Raw genomic sequence first — 19,962 nt, 5'->3', positions numbered from 1 at the left:
AGCAGATGGATGCTCTGTTCCTGACATCTCAGACACCAATCCCAGCCTGCCTTGCCACCCTGCAGCCCAACTTCTAAGCCTGAAAATGAAACTTGCAGTCTGCTAGCAAGTGAGCAGAAAAAGTGTCCTAAACAGTTAGGCTTTTAGGCTCCTTTCAGAGGAGCCCTTCAGGCTACCTTTATGCTGATTGGATGCACCTCTGGAAAGTCAGTATTGACCAGCATCTTCTGTAAAACACATCAGAATTCAAATAGTGGAGCAGAGCGAAGCGGACACATTCAAGATTGAATGAATGACCTGGATGAACTCAATGAGATGAGGAGGGTATTTAGAAACAGAAGAACAATATGTGATGCGTGAGTAAAGCTAAATATACACAAAAGTATTCTTTATACAAAGAATCAAAAAGCAATGCATCATTGGGGCAAACCTCCTATGAACTTTAAGTTTAAGTGTTACAAGTATTAAATGAGAAGTCTGGTCAACAAGAAATGATCAATGGATCATTATTTATACCTAAAACTAATACGTTTGCAGTAATTTAATGAATATAGCATTAATCTGTTACGTACAGGAAATAGAACACAAGATACTACACAGACAGGTCAGTGGAATGCAACGGACTTTACTTATGAGAGTGTGGGCTAAGTGTGGTGCTGGGAGCGCACAGACAGCTCTCGGACTGGAAATCCCCTATGGCGGAGAAAACAGGTTAGTGATTAGTAAGAGTAAAAAACGAGCGAGGGGATGAGGCTGGATCACTAATCTGTTACTGGGTCTCAGAGTTGGCGGTAGGCTCCGTGATGAGTCTGGGGCAGGACTTTGTTTGAGGATGGGGCTTGTGGAAGCGGTGGCCCTTGAGCGGCGGATGGTTTGCAGAGGACTGAGACCGATCCAAAGACAGTCCGGTTACAGATTCCTGGGATTGAGTCCAACTCAGTCTCGGTACAGTGGGGCAATCCAGAAGAAAGGTCTAGGTCCGATCCAGGGTCTGATAACTGGCAGGTGCAGAGAAGCAAAGGGGTTAGGCTGCCTTTGTAACTCACAGACAGCGTTGGCAGGCAAACCTACTGTTCTGGCTCCTGTCAGTTTCATTAGTAGCCCCTTGTGGTGTTTTTATGTTACTGCAGTTCTATTGAGCAGGCATTTCCAGTGTTTATACATACAGCACTTCATGCTAAACCACAGATTAATAGAAGAGCGAGGTGCGCAAGAACGCTGGGACCCTTTTTCCACCTGGAGCCCCGCTCTTTTTGGCCCTCATGTCCCTCCGTTGTCGGACAAACTCGCCCCCACTTCCGCTTTGCCTCGGTCGTATCTAGACCCAAAGTGTATAGCACAGACCATGCTTTAATATTGGGCATAAATCAAAAATGTCTGTGTCAAGCTTACTGCGACACACTGCTGCAAGTGTATAACCAGTAAGCAAGGTAGGAGAGCAAAATAGGTTTAGCGCCACCACAGCACGGGAGTCAGAATTACGCCCAAGAGCAAATGGATAAAAATAGACCAGAAAAAAAAAAAAAAAAAAACACGAATCGATACTCTTGCGGACGTGTCGATGCATCGGATTGTCGGCTGTTGGATCGATGGACCGATACAAAACGATTATTATTTACACCCCTACTAACCACTTAGTTTTAATAGCAGGCAGGGTGGAGTGAGCAGGTGTGCCGAGTTGTGAATTAAACCAGCACCAGTGCCGAGATTGTCACATAATCAGTAAAAAAATAAGAACTTTTGTCAAAATTGTGTTCACAATTACTGAGTCTGGAAGCGGCCATTTTTGCCCAAATATAATAACACCTCACTCCTGGCATCTTCCGGCAGTGACGTCACGGTGCTGTAAGCCTAGCGCCATTCTCCCTGCTTTACAAGCAAAATCAATGGGAACTACTAGACACATCTGCAATCAACAACAATTATTGAAGATTTCCAGAGGACTTCACCATTGAAATTCACCAGAGCTATAGTGAAACTGACAATGCCCACGTGCATGGCAGCTGGATGTTAGAATACATCGGGTGAAAAACGTTATTAGTTATCTCACCTTTACAAATTATGATCCTCCATCGAACTTTAGGCCAGAGATAAAACCCGTAATATGTAGCCAACATTTGGAAGAAGAATGTTTTTAAGATGACTTGGATAATAGCGCGTTGTTAAAAAAAAACAGATACAGCACTGGGACTTGATCAACAGCCGATACCGCACCTGAGTCACAAACCAGTAGGTGGGTAGTGTTCTTTGACAAACATGGATGTCTCCAGTAAAGCACATTCAAAGGAAAATTACTCTTAATTAAAAACACTGATCATTTATTGAACAGTTTGTAATAATTTCATTTTTAAAGCACTTTCAGGAGTTTATATTGTGAATATAACCGGACTTTTCATTTAAAGCATAAAAATCAAGTTTCAAAGTCAAAAATGCCTCCCTGAACTGTCATTACTTCCTAAATTTATTAAAATTAATACATTGATTGTTTTATTGTGTGTGATTGCGTTACTGTGTCTCTGGGTCTGGGGAAAGGGGAGGGATGGAAGTTGATGGGTCGAAGAAGGTTCCCACGGCTTTCCAATTTTGTGAAAAAGTAAATCCATATTCTCTCTTCTCTTCAACTGTCCTTTCCAGCTGTTTTCCTATTTTCCTCCACTCTCACTCAGCCTTCCCATCTTCTTCCTCTCTCCTCTTCTATCATCTTACACTACTGTAAAACACAGACACTATATAATTACCACAATATTTGTAGCTACAAGCAAAAACAACTTAATAAATTCACATTAAAGGGATGATTATCTCTGACACCATCATTCTGCGACACAGGGACACTTTGTCTTCAAACCCAATCATCAACACCGTTGATCGCTTTATTTTATTAGCGGACCTGGAACACTGGGTCAGACCTTCTGGACCAGAACTAAAATGCTTTAAATCCTCCTGAAGAACACAGACTGTTTAGTGTCAGCAGGTAACTTTCCTTCGGAACCACAGAGATCCCATGTAGCGTTCCCCAGGGCTCCATCTTAGGGGCCCTTCTATTCAGTGTCTCCATGCTCCTGCTGCCTCAGATCCCCATAGACAGGGGGTCTCCCAACATTTTCCAGGCCAAGGACCCCCAAACTGATGGCAAGAAGGAGCAGGGACCCCCTAATTATACATATTGTGTGGAATTGTGTTATATCAAACTGGTCCTATAGTCACTCTATTACAGATGGTGTAATCTACCGAAAGTAATTTCTCCCTGGAATTATTAAAGTATTTTTAATTCTGATTCCTGGTTGATGAGACAGGTGTTGTGAATGAAACGGTGCCCAGCTTGAAAGAGCTCCTGTGTGTCACTGAATGTGTGCATTGATGACTGAAAGGCATCTTCTGCCTCCAATTATCTGTTTACTACAGTGTGTTGAATTCATGTTAATATGTATTTAAAGACATTTCAATTAGTGGATAAAATTGCAGGGCGGAATACATTAAAAAAAATAAATCAACAGGAACTTTTGCGACCCCCATGCAGTGCCTCTGTGGAAGCCTCTAGGGGTCGCGGACCCCCTGTTGAAGACCTCTATCATAGACAATACAAGTTACCGTAGCGATGCAGTACATCAGTTCATTAACATGGCTGAAATCAGATTAATTGTGATTAATCTATTATTGAAATAATCCTCAACTAATTTAATCGATTAATCATTAATGGAGTGTAGAGACTCTAAAACATGTCTTAGGGTGACAGAGCAACCAAACCTTAAGCAGCTATTATACCAAAAATGTAGGAAAAATATATAAGCATTTTGCATTCAAGATTAAAAAAAAACTTTTTCGTCTGTCAATATGCTCTATGCAGAACTCCTCAAGTCGAAAAGTTTTAGTTTAATCTGGTTTCATTTCATAAACAGTCTTCTTTAAAGAACCTTTGGATATCCGATGATTAATCGAAAACATCGATTTGACAATATCGAATCGATAATGTTATCGACAATATCGATTTGCAAAATAATCGTTAGTTTCAGCCTTAATATGAACCCATTCCAGCTCTGGATAAATGCAGAGAGGAAATCAATGCATGGATGAACAAAATGTTCTTCAGCTGAATAAAACTAAACTGGAGTCATAGTTTTTGGAAGAAAGGAAGAATGTGTCAAACTCAGCTTCAGCTAATCCAGCTAGAAAGCAGCAATCAGGCTCTAAATCTGGGGGTAGTGATGAACTCAGTGGCTCATAAAGACAGGAACAAAGTGGGCCTTCTATCACCTGGAGAACTTCTCCAGGATTAAAGGTCTAATGTTGCAGACCAACTTCCTGCTTTGTTTATCTCTAGTAGCATTGATCCCTGCAGCTTTTTTTTACTGGTCTGCCTAGAAAGTGGATCAGACAGCTACAGCTGATCCAGAATACTCCTGCCTGAGTCCTCACTAGAACAACAATAGCAGCCATTTAAAATGGCCCTTCCCTGTCAAATGCCAACCGAATAGCAGCGTACTTCCCTCAAGCTACCAGCGAAATCTCCTCCAACTTCTAGCAACCGGAGTTACCCCCTCTTGCATATGTTTTAATCTGACTCGACCCTTTCACTGAATTACAGGGTCTGACCAGGAGATGATGCTTCTCTTTAGATCCTAATGTCTATAAATCATGACAGAAAGTATATTATAGATGTTTAAAAAGGAATCTTGGGGGACCAGCCAAGGGCCCATCAAGGAAAGTTGGGAAATTTTAAATGGCTACTACTCTTAGAAAATGGACCATCCCTGTATCTAAGAAGGTGGAGTCTTTAATTATGAATCTGAGCCGCAGCCATTTCTTCATTTTCTCATCTACAGAACTCCAAATTTCCTAATGAATAAAATCTGAACACTGTTTTGTCACCTGGATTAAGTAAAAGTTTAATTAACAAACTAACCCTTTATCTTTCAGACTTCCATTTATTTATTTGTTTAACAGAAAAAAAGTGCCACTTTTATTGAAGTGTGTAGTTTATAAAAACACCTCAGCTGCAACACAATTCATCATTTAGCAGATTCTGAAGCACTTGTTCAAATTACCAAACCCTGGAGACCTTCCCATAATGACGCGTCCTTGAAAAAGCATACTTCAAAACTCTCCACTGAGTGCCTCTTTATAATTAAAAGAAAACAATCTGGCCTCCTCTCAAAGGGTCCTACTGGAGCTATAAGAAGTTCAATGAAGTAATAATGGGAGAAACCATCCTGTTGTTCCTGCCCTGAGCACAGGCCCGGTTCTCCCACTAAGGTTGACCCTCATTACCAAACCCAGTAGTCTCCATTGGCTAAACTCCAGCCAAGCGTTTCTCACTGGGACACGTGTGAACAGAAGCCTCTGCTTTCTCAGTGTCCTTCCTCCACGTTTAAAGAGTTAGTGAACTGGCTCAGGTACGGCGTCTGCCTCACTGCGGATGTGTGAGTGATAATGAAGCTGCAGCAGCTCCCCTGACATCCAAGCATCTGTTGCTGCTGTCGGCACATATTCACCCTGCCCTCATTTATCCGCACACATGAATCATCATGGCCGACGCAGATAAATGCCACTTAGTTTAACCTCTAGTGCGCACACTTAGGGACGACGCCCAACCAGCTGGAATCTCAGCCACTATCAGTGGAATTTCCCACGCCTTCCTAACTAAGGCCGCTGCGTGCTGACTGACTGCACAACAACCGTTTAGCTAATTGTCCATATTTACAAATAGAGCCCCCCATGTTTAAGAATAACAGCATCACCAACTTTACCCTCATCTTTAAACAGAGTGTTCTCCATCACATATTTCTCTATTTCACAGCTCAAGTTTGATGCAGACCTCACAAAACAAACCCTTCATGTCCATCACCCATTTACAGCAGCTCTACGTTATCCTCACTATCTGTGTGTCATACATAAACAGAAACACGCATCAGCATTAAGGTGCCCAATTCAACTGGAGTCCCATCCTGATCTCTACCTTTGCCAAAAAATCGAGGATCAGCGAGCAAAAGGTGTAAATGATCCTGAAAACGAAAATATTTTCCATCTCAGACACAAGAAACAGTTTTCAGTGAACTCTGAAAGATGACCTCATAGCTACAGTTTCCTCATCAAAAGCATTCATTTTTTTCTAAAATAATGAATCCAGAGCAGATGGGAGCAGAATAAAGTATTAATTCTACTGCTAACCCCTCCTACCCCCATGAATGAGGATGAAAACCTTTCAGGTTTAGACAGAAGCAGGTTTCTTCACTCAGAGGTTAAAGATATTTAGCCTGATTTTTACCTCTTCTAAGAGAAATCCAGTATTCCGATTCCCAATAATGTCAATTTAAATTATAGCAAACCTTAAAAGCATAACTCAAATGATTTGAGATAAATTTAGAATCTCTAAATCTTACATGTTTGTTCCTTTCAAATTGTAATGTCCATAAACTTTTCATTATTTTTACAGTATGAAACAAGCACTACATAAATAAGCGTTTCGAAATATCTAAATACAGGTGCTGGTCATAAAATTAGAATATCATGAAAAAGTAGATTGATTTCAGTAATTCCATTTAAAAAGTGAAACTTGTATATTATATTCATACATTACATACAAACTCATATATTTCAGATGTTTATTTTGTTTAATTTTGATGATTACAAATGACAACAAATGAAAATCTCAAATTCATCATATCAGAAAATTAGAATATTGTGAAAAGGTTCAAAATTGATGGCCCCTGGTGCCACACTCTAATCAGCTAATTAACTCAAACCACCTGCAAAAGCCTTTAAATGGTCTTTCAGTCTAGTTCTATAGGCTACACAATCATGGGGAAGACTGCTGACTTGACAGTTGTCCAAAAGACGACCATCGACACCTTGCACAAGGAGGGCAAGACACAAAAGGTCATCGCTAAAGAGGCTGGCTGTTCACAGAGCTCAGTGTCCAAGCACATTAATAGAGAGGCGAAGGGAAGGAAAAGATGTGGTCGAAAAAAGTGTACAAGCAAGAGAGATAACCGCACCCTGAAGAGGATTGTGAAACAAAACCCATTCAAAAATGTGGGGGAGATTCACAAAGAGTGGACTGCAGCTGGAGTGAGTGCTTCAAGAACCACCACACACAGACGTATGAAAGACATGGGTTTCTGCTGTCGCATTCCTTGTGTCAAGCCACTCTTGAACCACAGACAGCGTCAGAAGCGTCTTGCCTGGGCTAAAGAGAAACAGGACTGGACTGCTGGTGAGTGGTCCAAAGTCATGTTCTCTGATGAAAGTAAATTTTGCATTTCCTTTGGAAATCAAGGTCCCAGAGTCTGGAGGAAAAGAAGAGAGGCACTTCATCCACGTTGCTTGAAGTCCAGTGTAAAGTTTCCACAGTCAGTGATGGTTTGGGGTGCCATGTCATCTGCTGGTGTTGGTCCATTGTGTTTTCTGAGGTCCAGGGTCAACGCAGCCACATACCAGGAAGTTTTAGAGCACTTCATGCTTCCTGCAGCTGACCAACTTTTTGGAGATGCAGATTTCATTTTCCAACAGGACTTGGCACCTGCACACAGTGCCAAAGCTACCAGTACCTGGTTGAAGGACCATGGTATCCCTGTTCTTAATTGGCCAGCAAACTCTCCTGACCTTAACCCCATAGAAAATCTATGGGGTATTGTGAAGAAGAAGATGCAATACACCAGACCCAACAATTCAGAAGAGCTAAAAGCCACTATTAGAGCAACCTGGGCTATCATAACACCTGAGCAGTGCCACAGACTGATCGACTCCATGCCACGCCGCATTGCTGCAGTAATACAGGCCAAAGGAGGCCCAACTAAATACTGAGTGCTGTACATGCTCATACTTTTCATGTTCATACTTTTCAGTTGGCCAACATTTCTATAAATTCTTTGTTTTTATTGGTCTTCAGTAATATTCTAATTTTCTGATATGATGAATTTGAGATTTTCATTTGTTGTCATTTGTAATCATCAAAATTAAACAAAATAAACATCTGAAATATATGAGTTTGTATGTAATGTATGAATATAATATACAAGTTTCACTTTTTAAATGGAATTACTGAAATCAATCTACTTTTTCATGATATTCTAATTTTATGACCAGCACCTGTAGTTAAGCCCAAAAAACAAGCATAGAGCTCCTCTCCTTCTGGGCTGGTTAGTGCGCCACCCACTGATTGGCAGGGCTAAAACCTGTAGCTTTCACCTTCTCTGCATCTGCTGATTGATTTACTATCACAGAGTATTAGGGCTTTTTTTTTGAGAATAAAGTCGTAATATTATGAGATTAAAGTGATAAAATCACGAGAATAAAGTCAGAACATTAAGAGAATAAAGTTAATATTACGACTTTATTCTCGTAATGTTGCGATTTCATTAAAATCATTTTTAAACTTTATTCTCGTAATTTTATTACTTTATGTTATAAATGTATGACTTTATTCTCGTAATGTTACAATAATATTCTTGTAATATTATGACTTTATTCTCATAACTTTGCGACTTTATCTCATTTATTCTCATATTAAAAAGAAAATAAATCTCAAGCCTGGCCTTAATAGGTTGTAATTTACAATCTGGGCGGGACGGCTAAAAAACATTCCAACCCACAGAGAGAACAGAAGCTTCAGAGATAACAGGAAGGAGCGTCTCCAGCTGTTTTTCACTTTCCAACAGAGAAAAGTTGTGGAAAAGTTCAGCCACACATTTTATTATCCATCATTACAAAAGCTCCACAGGCTCAAATCTGGAAACAGAAATATTTCAGAGGAAATCAAATCTAAGCCCATTTAGAGGTTCTGCTCGCTCCGCAGCAGAACCGGTCCTCTGCTCACCTCTCCGGTCCTGAACCCGGACCGTGATCTCCAGCAGCGGTTCCGTCTCCCGGTCCAGCCGCCGCATAATGACCACATCCCCGCTGTCTCTGTTCACGCTGATCGGGCAGCTCTCCACCTCCGGCTCCAGCAGCTCGAAGGTGGCGGAGCCAAACCTGACTGGGTTCAGGTTCACCACGACCGAGCCGATCCCCGCGTCCTCAGACACGCTAATGAAAATCGGGGTTTCTGGTTCCGGGACCGATCTGGATCTCCGCGCTTGAACTGGCTGCTTCAGTTTGGGACCGGCCGCGTCCGCGACAGGCCACTGTCGTGGGTTTATTTCCACGGAGACACTTTGGCTCGTGCGCGGCGGCCAGCCGCGGTCCCGCGCGAACACCTGGAACTTAATGGGCTGTTCCAGACCCAGGATGGAGTCCACCAGCAGGATGTCGCCCGTTTTGGGCACCGCGTAAAAACTTCCGTTTTTGGGCACAGTGAAGTAGTAGAGCTCCGCGTTCTTCCCGCTGTCTGCGTCCTGCGCGCTGAACGAATAGATGGCCGCGCGCAGCGCAGTGGCATCATCCAGGTCCAGCTTCACATCCGCGCTGGGGAAGACGGGCTGGTGGTCGTTGGTGTCCAGAACGTCCACCTTGATGGACGCCACCAGATCCGGAGCGTCCTGTCCGCAGCAGCAGGCAAGGCTCAGTGCGTACTCAGCCCGCTCCTCTCGGTCCAAAGTCTGGCTGGTCCTCAGCAGGACGGTTCCCCGCTTGTGGTGCGCAAACACTCGGAAGTCCTCGCTTCCATCTCCCAGAAGTTTGAAGCGCGGCGCGGGTGAGCCGGGCTCCCCGGTGCCGCACAGCCGGAGAGAGTTCAACCGCTTCAGCGGGACGCTGAGCCCGTTGACCCGCGAGCCCGGAGACGAGTTCTCAAAGACATGTCCGTGAAAGAATGGCACGGGGTCCGACGTCCTGTTGGCGGCCAAGCACGGCAACAAAAACGGTAAAAAGGTGATCCAAAGCATGGTCGGGTCTGTCTTGGCTGATCTCAGAGCGCTGGTGTCCCTCCGATGTCCATGTGTCCTCCCAGGTCCCCGCGGACCTGCCTCCCTGCGTCCTGCTGAGATCCAAAAACTTGGACTAAACTGGAGCCCTGGGCTCTCCGGCACCATGCTCCGGCAGCCAGCCTCAGATGCCTGTGTGAGTCTGAGCTGTGCGTCCTTCTCTCCCAGCTCTGCTGCCTGCCTGTGCGCGTTACAGGGAAAATGAGCGCGCGCTTACCTCAGTCCGCTTCTTTGCGACCCACTCACGCAGCAGAAGGTACATCTGAGAGCGCATCCTCAGACCCAGAGGAGCGGACACCAAACCGCCTGAAAACACGCAGCAATGGGAAAAACAACTTTTAGGAAACGTCTCACTCCTCCGCGCTCAAACGTGTGCGTGGGCGACGCCGAAGTGTCCGTAGAAAAGAGGCCGAGCTCTCCTCTCCTCTCACTCTTGCGCATCCAGATCTATCGCTGCTGTTTCCAATAAGCCTTTTGGATTAAAATTATGTAAAAATCAATCATCTGGAAAAGCCTCCTGGGAATAAAAGAGCTTCAGGAAGCTAAACTCAACAGTCCTGACTTTATTTCCCTCTCTTGTTGCCTCTTAGTCTCCAGGTCCATTCAGTTGAAGAAGTCTGAGACTATTCGTGGATCCAAAGCTGGCAGCTTAATACTGAAACCTGGCTGGTTTTAGAAGTTTGAGGTTTTCGTCTTCTACAACTTTTTGTATTTTTCTGTAGAGAGGGGTTCCCCCTCTGGTTTTCTGTGACATTGCAGACCATAAATGACAGATATGTCTGTATTTAAGGGTAGCAAATAAAAAAAGGAAAGACACAAATCTGTTATTTCTTAAATGTCAGTTTTTAAAGACATATCGGAAATGTACATATTTATGATTTAGCAACATTTAAAATGTTAAAATGAGAAGGTTTCTCTTAGAAGTGAAAGATTTCAATATATGCCCGTTTTAAAGGTAAAATATTGGTGACATAATATGTATAAGTTTAGGTATTTGCCAAAGAAAAACGTTATAGATCATTTAACTGTTAACAACTGTTAGGGGCGGATTTAGAAAATGTTGGGCCCTAGGCAAATACAGGCAGGGGGCCCTCTGAATTGAGAAGACAAAACATAAGACAGACCCATTATACAGATAGAGAAATGTTAATAGAATAGACATCCATTATTTGTTGTAGGTTATGTCCCTCTCCTCTTGTCCCTTTTCTTGTTGTTTTTCTCTATATGTTTTGTACTCAGCTGACTTTTCATGCTGTCTCAAAAGGGATTAAAGATTTTTTTCCAAGAACTAAGCTCACCTAGCTGATTGCTCCTTCCTGTGTTTCCAAAAAGGCGTAAATAACCTAGTCCTTCTTTTAACTGTAGACAAGCCATGATCTGCTTATCTGTTCTCCATTTTTCATTTGGATGAAATAATTGCTGCATGAATCATTACAGCAGACAAAATAGAGGAGAGCAGGAGGCGGGGTTACCAATCTACTTGCTCTGGAGAGCAAAGTTCGCTGCTTTTAGATGTTGTCAATCTGGCCTTTTGAGGACGCATCCCATGAAATTGAACGCATCAATTTATTCACAGGAAGTAGAAGCAGAAAAGCGGTCAACCTTCCCATTGATACTCCTCCAGGAAAAAAAAAAAAACACAACTTACTGTTTCCAGTTAGGATCAGAGAGGAAAGGCCAAAAAAAACATGTTTAATATAAAACATCCTGATGATCAGCAGAGCTTCGACCTACTGTAGAAGGAATGATTATGTACTATTATTACTAGTTATCAAATAATGTATTTCTTTGCACTTTTCAGTAATAAGACTATTTAAAGTGCAGCATATGAAGAAAAAACATAAAAGGAAAGTTTCATTGCCCTGGAATAAAGGTAGTTGGACACTTGATGGAGTGAGTTATTGTACTTTTCAAAAATGTTTTATTTGCTAAGATATACCTGTAAAGTTGCCATGTCAAATGATCTGCAGTGTGATTTCTTTCATTTGAGCAAAACTATACATCAGAGGAAAAAGGCTGAAAACAAACTTCAATAATTCAGCTTATTTAAAAAAAATAGAAAAAACTATAAAAAAAAAAAAAAACACTGTTGGCGGATAAACTGTTCATCATGCCAAATTCTCATTTAAAGCCTTTTAAAATCTTCTTTTTTGAGACATATTGACTCAGCTTGTCTCTTCTTTGGGGCCAAAGCATTTCCCTTTGACCTGAGCAATCCTCATGAATCCTCCTCTGCTCTGGAAGAGTAGAGCATGCCTGTTTTATCTGTGCTCACCTGACCAGACTTTAGCAATCAGATTTAAAACATGAATGCCCCCTAAAGGTAAAATGTTGAATTCTGAACTCCGATCTTGATAAGAAGGCCTGACTTCAATATTCATGATGCATGTTAAATGTAGTTAACTTTGCATTTATTGACTGGAGGTTCTGTCAGTTTGTGTCTTATTACTGAAGCAGCTCACATGATCTGTGAAATTCTGTCTACTTTTAGCAAATGAATTCAGAGAAATCAGGTTGTTAACAGTCATTCTTGTCCATCCTCTGATTCTAAGCAAAATCAAATCTAACAATATTCACTATAAAGACTATAGATCAGGTAAAAAAAACACATCCTCATTGGGGTTGGCATGGACGGCCACATTTAAGAGGAGTTCTGTTATTCTGGGATGTATGAAGAAGCCATATCAGAATAACGATGAAATAAAGTCTTAACTAGTGTTGTGGAAAAAAAGTATTCAACTTTTCACTCCACTTAAATACACAAAGATCAATGGATGTCACTCAGCACTTTATTTTTTCTTGCAAAGAGAGAACAGTTCATCATACTGCATGGTAATCAGCCCTGTTCTGATCTGGTCCACCTTGTTCCCACTTACTTACAATGATTGAAAGTAAAAAAAAAAAAAAAACATAGACACTTTGGTTAAACAGTAACATGTAATGAATAAACCTTCAGAAAGAATCTGGCTTGTTATGGGAATAATTTTGTCTTGTCTACAAACAATCCTCACTTAGGCATTGTGTGGCCTTGCAGGGGAAACAGACTTAGTAAAAAAAAAACATTTTCAGTGAGTAAACAGCATAAATCAGTATATGAAATAAGAGAAATCTAAATGTTCTAAAATCTAAATGTTCCAATCACACCAGAATCAGCTATTTTATCATTAATACATCATCTGTGTTTTCTGTTTTACTTTTCAGAACTCTAGATTCTCCATGAATCCTTTGATCGAGGACAAATTTGATACTATCTAGAATGATCATTTATGTTGATTAATATTTCTTAACGGACAGAAAATTAATCAACACGATTCAAAGCGGGTGGTGCTGGTCTAAGGACAGATCTGGTAAGCAGCATTTCCTGCTGTCAACTTTGGACACATTTATGTCCTCCTCTTTATGGCTTTCTTAGATCTGAAATGAAAGCTCATCTCCACACCGTTTGCTTATTTATATGAAAGTGTCTGTGTTTCAGCTTTCAAAAGGTCGCTTCACGTGAAAGGTCACATTTTCCGGTGAAGAAGAAAACGTGAACATTAGGTCTCTTAAAAAAATAAACATTTTTGATTTTTTATAGCAAACTGGACGCAATAGCCATCATAATTTATAATAAAATCTTGTACCGTAACACCAATATTTGCAATTTACGTCATTTAATGAGTACAACATGAGTAGAGAAAATACTAATGTCTTTGTACAAAATATGAACAAAGAAAATAACTTTTAGTTTTTATTTTAATCAGAGTTAACTTCTATATTATAAATTTTTTAATTGATAATAATTTTTAAACACAAAAAATAAAATAGTTTGTTTTATGGATATTTTTTTAAGTATGTAATGTACAAATATATGGAAATAAAACAAATATGTATATTATAATATATACTTTTACATTACATACAGTAGAGAATTTTATTAGCTTTAAGTGGTATTAGCAAAATTCTAAAGCCTACCCCCTAGAAATATTACTATTATAACTTGAGGGCCTTTGGGGCAGGCAAAAGCATTGTCTGAGAACAAAATGATTGTGATTATTGAGATTTTCAGGTTTGAAAGATCGAGAAATTGTCCAGTCTGCAATGAAGATAAAAACATTTACTTTTTTGAAGAGGTCTAGTGAACATGCAAACAATAAAGTCATGTGATAAATGACAAACCTGCTGTTAAATTTTCCAAGCATCCATTGTGATGTTTGCTTGCTTTACAGCAGAGGCTTTCATAGCATAAAAATGTTTATCATTAACAAATTTCATAATGCAAGCCAGAAAACAATGAATTTTTTTGGTCATGGCGAAGATGGTGGCTACTGTTGTAGCGCTCATAAGGAGCATGTAGACATCTCCAGCCATCGTGCTAATTGGCGCTGTCACCGCCACATGCAGTCACATCCAGGCCCCGGCCTCATTAACATATTCCACGACAGCTTGAGTCTCACTGCTCTCCAAGTCCCACATCTCACTGAGACTCTGCAGCGGAATCAGTTCTCTGCTGATTGTCAATGACTTAAGGGGGCCCAGGAGGGACAATGGTCTGAGTGAAGTTCTGTGCTGCGCTGTGCATACGTGATGTCTGCTGCTCTGAGGGTCAAGTTTAACTGTCCAAGTCATCAAAAACTTCTCCCCAGAAGCCTCTTCTCCAAAAACCCTCTAATATTTTCCACTCGGGTGTCTTTGAAGGGGCTCTTCATGTTTCTAACTTCAGCCGCTGTCTGGATTGATCTCTGTAAAGTTCAGGACTGCCCTCCTAATGGTCATAGAGGTACCGACTTCTGAAAAGGACTTTTTGATTCCAGCAGACTGAGCTAAACAGAACTGTCATGTAAAGGAATGATGTTGCTCCAGATGTTGAGCTCAGTGATTTTTAGACAAAGTCTCTCCAATGTCTGACTCCATCCTGGAGAGAAATATCAGCTGTGATGCTGCCATCAACACCTTTGTTTATAGATATTGGAGATCGGCCTGTTTTCCAGTGTAGATAGAAAACCTTGAATCAATCTGAGTGGATGATCTGGTGAACTGTAAAGTGCCTTGAGATGACATGTGTTGTGAATTGCACTATATAAATCAACTGAATTTAATTTAATTGATTATACACTATGCGTTTACAAGGAGCACGAATGGAGCCAAATTTCTGCATTACTCTCATGCTTCTGCTTGTTTTACATTTGACCAACAGTTAATTTGGACATGGGGGCATTTATCATTAGGCAATACTAGTTACCTAGGGCCCCAGGTTCCTAGGGGCCCCACAAAACTCTGTTTACATGGTTAATACAGCATATTACTTATGTTTTTGATAAAAATCTTTTCACTAAAATGCATCAGAACGCTTATGATAGTGTGTCCACCATATTGGATCAGTCCATTTGCTGCACGTTCAGAAAGGTCCAAGCAGACAGCAGCAAACCATTTGAAAACAAACAAGCAACAAGCAGTGTTGCCAACTTAAAAGCAGCGACCTCTGCTCTCCAGAGCAAGTAGATTGGTAACCCCTCCTCCTGCTCTCCTCTGTCTTGTCTGCTGTCATGATTCATGCAGCTGTTATTTTATCCAATTGAAAAATGGAGAACAGATAAGCAGATCATGGCTTGTCTACAGTGAAAAGAAGGACTGGGTTATTTACTTTTGCCATCACCTTTTTGGAAACAAAGCCCAATGACTGTCCTTGTCTAGTGCCCAAAATTTTCTAAATCTGCCCATTAGTGATCTAAAACATTTTTCTTTGGCAAATTCCTATACTTATACATATTATATCACTGATATTTTACCTTTAAAAGATAAATATATTGAAAATCTTTCATTCTCCCCCCTTTACCAGCAAAATCAATGGGAACTACTACACACATCTGCAATCAACAACAATTATTGAAGATTTCCAGAGGACTTCACCATTGAAATTCAGCAGAGCTATAGTGAAACGGACAATGCCCACGTGCATGGCAGTTGGATGTTGGACTACATCAAGTAAAAGTGGAAAAAACAACAACAGAAAAGAGTTATTTCACCTTTCTGATTCCTGATCCTCCACGGACGGGTTCATTGTTAGATTGCCAAATTGAAGAGGGAGGATTTGCCATCGAACTTCTGATCAGAGAAAAAAACCCGTAATATGTAGCCAACATTTGGAAGAAGAATGTTCTCAAGATGACTTGGATAATAGCGCGTTGTGACAAACACCAAATACAGCACTAGGACTTGATCAACAGCTGATACCGCACCGTGACGTCACCAACCAATAGGTGGCAGTAGTGTTCTTATGACAAACATGGATGCCTCCAGTATAGCACATTCTAATAAAAATTACTATTAATTAAAACCCTTATCATTTATTGAACAGAATGTAATAGTTTCATTTTTAAAGTACTTTCAGAAGTTTGATTTCTGAATAAGACCAGACTTTTTCTTTAAACATCAGTCTTTGCAATAAAATATTCTTTCTGTCATGATTTGTGGACATTAAGATCTAAAGAAAAGCATCATCTCCTGGTCCGGCCCTGTGATTCAGTGAAGGGTGGAGTCAGGAGAGGCTCAGTGGCTGAGAGTCGGAGGGGATTTTGCTGGGAGTTGGAGGGAAATGGGCTGCCATTAGGCTGGCGTTTGACTTGGAAGGGCCATTTTGAATGGCTGCTACTGTAAAAAGCAACTCAACATCTGTGACTTCATCATCCCACTGCTGTCTCAGATACATGATAAGAATAAAATCTTTAAGTTTACATTTAGCATTATTTGAATCTGTGTTGTTCTACAGAGAAATTATCCTCTGTTCCTCAGAGATGAACCATGGTGACACCTCAGGTCATTACAGATGTTTGGATCCAGTGTTTTAGGACCAGGACCAAACTACAGGAACTTTTACATCCTCTGCTTTAAACTCTGAAAAGAATTTAACTGAAACCTGAGAAGAGCAGACACTGTTGACTAGTTTAAATCAGGACTGAAAGTGGCTTTCCAGTAAAAGCTTATTTTTATCAGCTCTTAAAGATACATTAGTGTTATTTATATTCCCTGTTTCTTTGCTTTTTTGTAAGCCTACATTTACTGTAATTAGTTTAGGTTTTTCTTTGCTTTTAATATGATCTTCCTTTTTCTTTAACCCACTGAATGACTAATAAATGGGCAATAAAAATGTAATTATTCCAACTTTATATAGATACCACAAAAATATTGCTAGAGAAGGACATTGCACTATACCCTGCTATGCACTATTGAGAGTTGTTGATTAGTGGGAGCAATACACTAGGAACAATTTAGTATATTTATTCAATATTTAAGGAGTTCAAAATGTTTGTTTCTTTGACAGAAAATGAAGATAAAGTCTGATCCACATAAACCAAACATCTCTGTCTGAAGCAAGGATGTATCCTGATGACTGAACTGTGTCAACATGAAAAAAATAATGCAACCTTTTTTTGGGCATTTACTTAATCATATTTATTAACATGAAACAATTAACACAATTGTTTCATGTTAGCAGAGGGATGCCCTGCAAAATAGTTTGTGAGAACTAAATAAGGTACAAACCAAACTGCATCAAAAGGATTCTCTACATTCTTGAAAAGTTCAGCTTAGAAAACTGCAGGTGAGGTTTTCTAGAAGAGGTTTGGCCTCTCATCCAAAGCGTCTTTCCCATTGGTAACACCAGACAGGTTAGTGGTTTTAGTAAGGTTTCTTCATTTATGTGGAGATCTTTCTCTTTTCATCTCTCAACATTGACAAATCTGGACTGTCAGTGTCTGGTGCTGCTGATAGCATCAATGATTGACAGGTAGAGTTCTGAGTAATTAATATCATGACCAGCTGCATTCCACAGCTCTTTGGCTTTAAGGTAAAGCAACTTCTGTTCTACTCACTATCAGTGAGCACAGCTGTAACATGGAAAGGTGCACCGTTTGCTTGACTAAGAGGACCTCCTCATTCTGACTTAGCAGCTCACCAGGGAAATCCATATTGTCCCATATGGCCCTCTGCCACCTTATCAACGCTACAATAGAGTAATTTCCTTTTACATTCGCTACGTTCATCTATCTTCTGTAGGACACTGTTGCTCCACTTGCTAGAATCAGAATCAATCTCACAAACTGAAATCCTTCTTCAGAAACTGTCAGCATGTTTATTCACCCTGCAAGTTTGCTTCATTCACTCTGGTTGCAGCCTATCGCGCGCCACATGCAAACATGCAGGTCACACCTGAATGACAGACAGACAAAGGGACAGTCCTGCAACCACCCCCCATGACACCTCCCCACCTCAGCTGGGTCCCAGGCACCTCTCACAATACCCACCTTAAAGCCCATCCCTTCTGCCCTGTCTCTCTGTCTCTCCATCCACCTTGAAGCACTATGCTAATCTGCTGTGTCCAGTGTTCACAGACATTTTCAACAGCTAACTGGCAACATGACACGTGCCAACCCACTTCCAATCCTTGCTGCAGTACCTGCAAATAAAGCCGGATAAATATAATACTGACCCAGGTAAACCTGCATTCAGATATACAGAAATATATGCTGAAGCATTCACATTTTCAACTTTGCAGACAGAGAGGGGAAGAAAATGCAGAAAATAATGAGTACTGTAAGTCCACATAGTCGACTGTTTTTAAAGCCTTTATGATGCTGCGGCTGAATGAGCCCCCCACCCCACCTCGAACCATCCCTGCCACATAGAAACCACTATATGTTAAAGAACCATCCGAATGTAGGCCAAGACCTCAATTTCCAGTACTGTTTTTTACAACAAAAAAATCTATGTTGTTGTTTTCTCTTGTTAGTGGAGTTAAGTTACAACCGATGGGTGACGCAGCACTCCTGAGACACACTTATATTTCAGGTCTTCAGGTACACGAAGGTGCATTCTCAGAAATTGTGGAGTGTTTCATGATAATTGTGGCCCAGATTACGTTCATATTTAGATCCCCTGGCTGCCCTTGTCACAAACTTTGGCTGACTATAACTGAGAGCAGCATTGTGAGAACAGTTGGCACTGAACCTGTCATCTTTTATTCATTATCACGACAAGTTACAAACTACACAAAGGACCACTCAAATCCATGTAGACCCTCTAAATCTCAATAAACTGGAACGTCAATCTGGCTATGACTCTTCAAAGCAGTCTGGAGTTTGTCCCCGATGAAAAACAACAAGCTGTTAGAGGGCCACAGAATACACACTTCCCTAATCTGTATTGATTATTCCTCCTGCTCAGCCGACTCAAACTTAAATCTCTGTCTATATGTCTTTGTCCTTTGTCTCGTACCATCTCTCTTTGTTAAATCAAATTTCAGTTGAAGGATAAAAGAAAGTAAAACGTCCAAAACATGTTTGGGTTCATTGAACATCATCTAAATGACTGTTGATACAGAAATAGTGGGAGAGCAGAGGAGAAGCCACCGATATGCAGGGAGTGAAAAAGGCAGTAGGTTGTTGGTTCATTATCTGAACAAATTTTTTCTGTCTCCCTCTCACCTGCAACTGGTCGGCCATCAGGGGAAATATCAAGAAAGGATGATAAAGGAAACACAGACAGGGAATATGCTCAACAGTGCTTTGGAAGGATGCCATTTGGACTTTGCTGAAAACACAATCAGTGCATCCACTAAGCTGTAAATTGGTTAGATTTAATGTCGATGTGTTTTTGTCCTTGTGTCTGTGTGTTCGTAGTTTTCTGCGTATGGACGTGAGTGTGTTATAGAGTGGGTAGATAGACATTTGGGAATACTAGCCTGGAGCTCTTAAGTCTATACCTAACCATCCAAGCAAACCTCCATTTGTGATTCCCATTTCTTCCCATGAGGCATTGCAAGGTTTGTTTGTGAACCAACATGTTGTATCAGTATAAAATGGTGTCATGCTAAATGTTTACTATATCCTGGTTGTAGAAAAAAATAAACAGTCTTTGGCTTCTGCTTATTAAAATGTCAACATTTCTGAATGTGTCTGTTTATGTGAAATGGAAAGCTTCTTATCAGCAGTTCAGCTAATTAAAATGTTCCCATTTGTTCTTCAGACTAAAGCTCTTTTTATACCGTGAAGCTCTAAGGGATCACAGCCTTGTTTTTGTGATAGAAAAATAATGCAATTGTAAATCTTTTACAATTTAGGTCAATTAT

General features: G+C 40.7%; 1 protein-coding gene across 1 annotated transcript in view; it reads right to left on the bottom strand.

Annotated features, from left to right (window-relative positions):
- Window positions 1–10,310, bottom strand: part of LOC119773099 (neural-cadherin-like) — a 348,848-nt gene extending 338,538 nt beyond the window's left edge. The window contains exon 1 of the mRNA XM_038269917.1: window positions 8,813–10,310. Coding sequence (XP_038125845.1) covers window positions 8,813–9,965 — 1,153 coding nt within the window. The 5' untranslated portion in view covers window positions 9,966–10,310. The remainder of the gene's footprint in view (window positions 1–8,812) is intronic.
- Window positions 10,311–19,962: the final 9,652 nt, after the last annotated feature.

The sequence above is a fragment of the Cyprinodon tularosa genome, unplaced genomic scaffold (genome assembly GCF_016077235.1).
Source record: "Cyprinodon tularosa strain WSP-4 unplaced genomic scaffold, ASM1607723v1 ctg741, whole genome shotgun sequence".
NCBI classification, from domain to species: Eukaryota; Metazoa; Chordata; class Actinopteri; order Cyprinodontiformes; family Cyprinodontidae; genus Cyprinodon; species Cyprinodon tularosa.
This window is presented reverse-complemented; position numbering and strand designations above follow the sequence as displayed.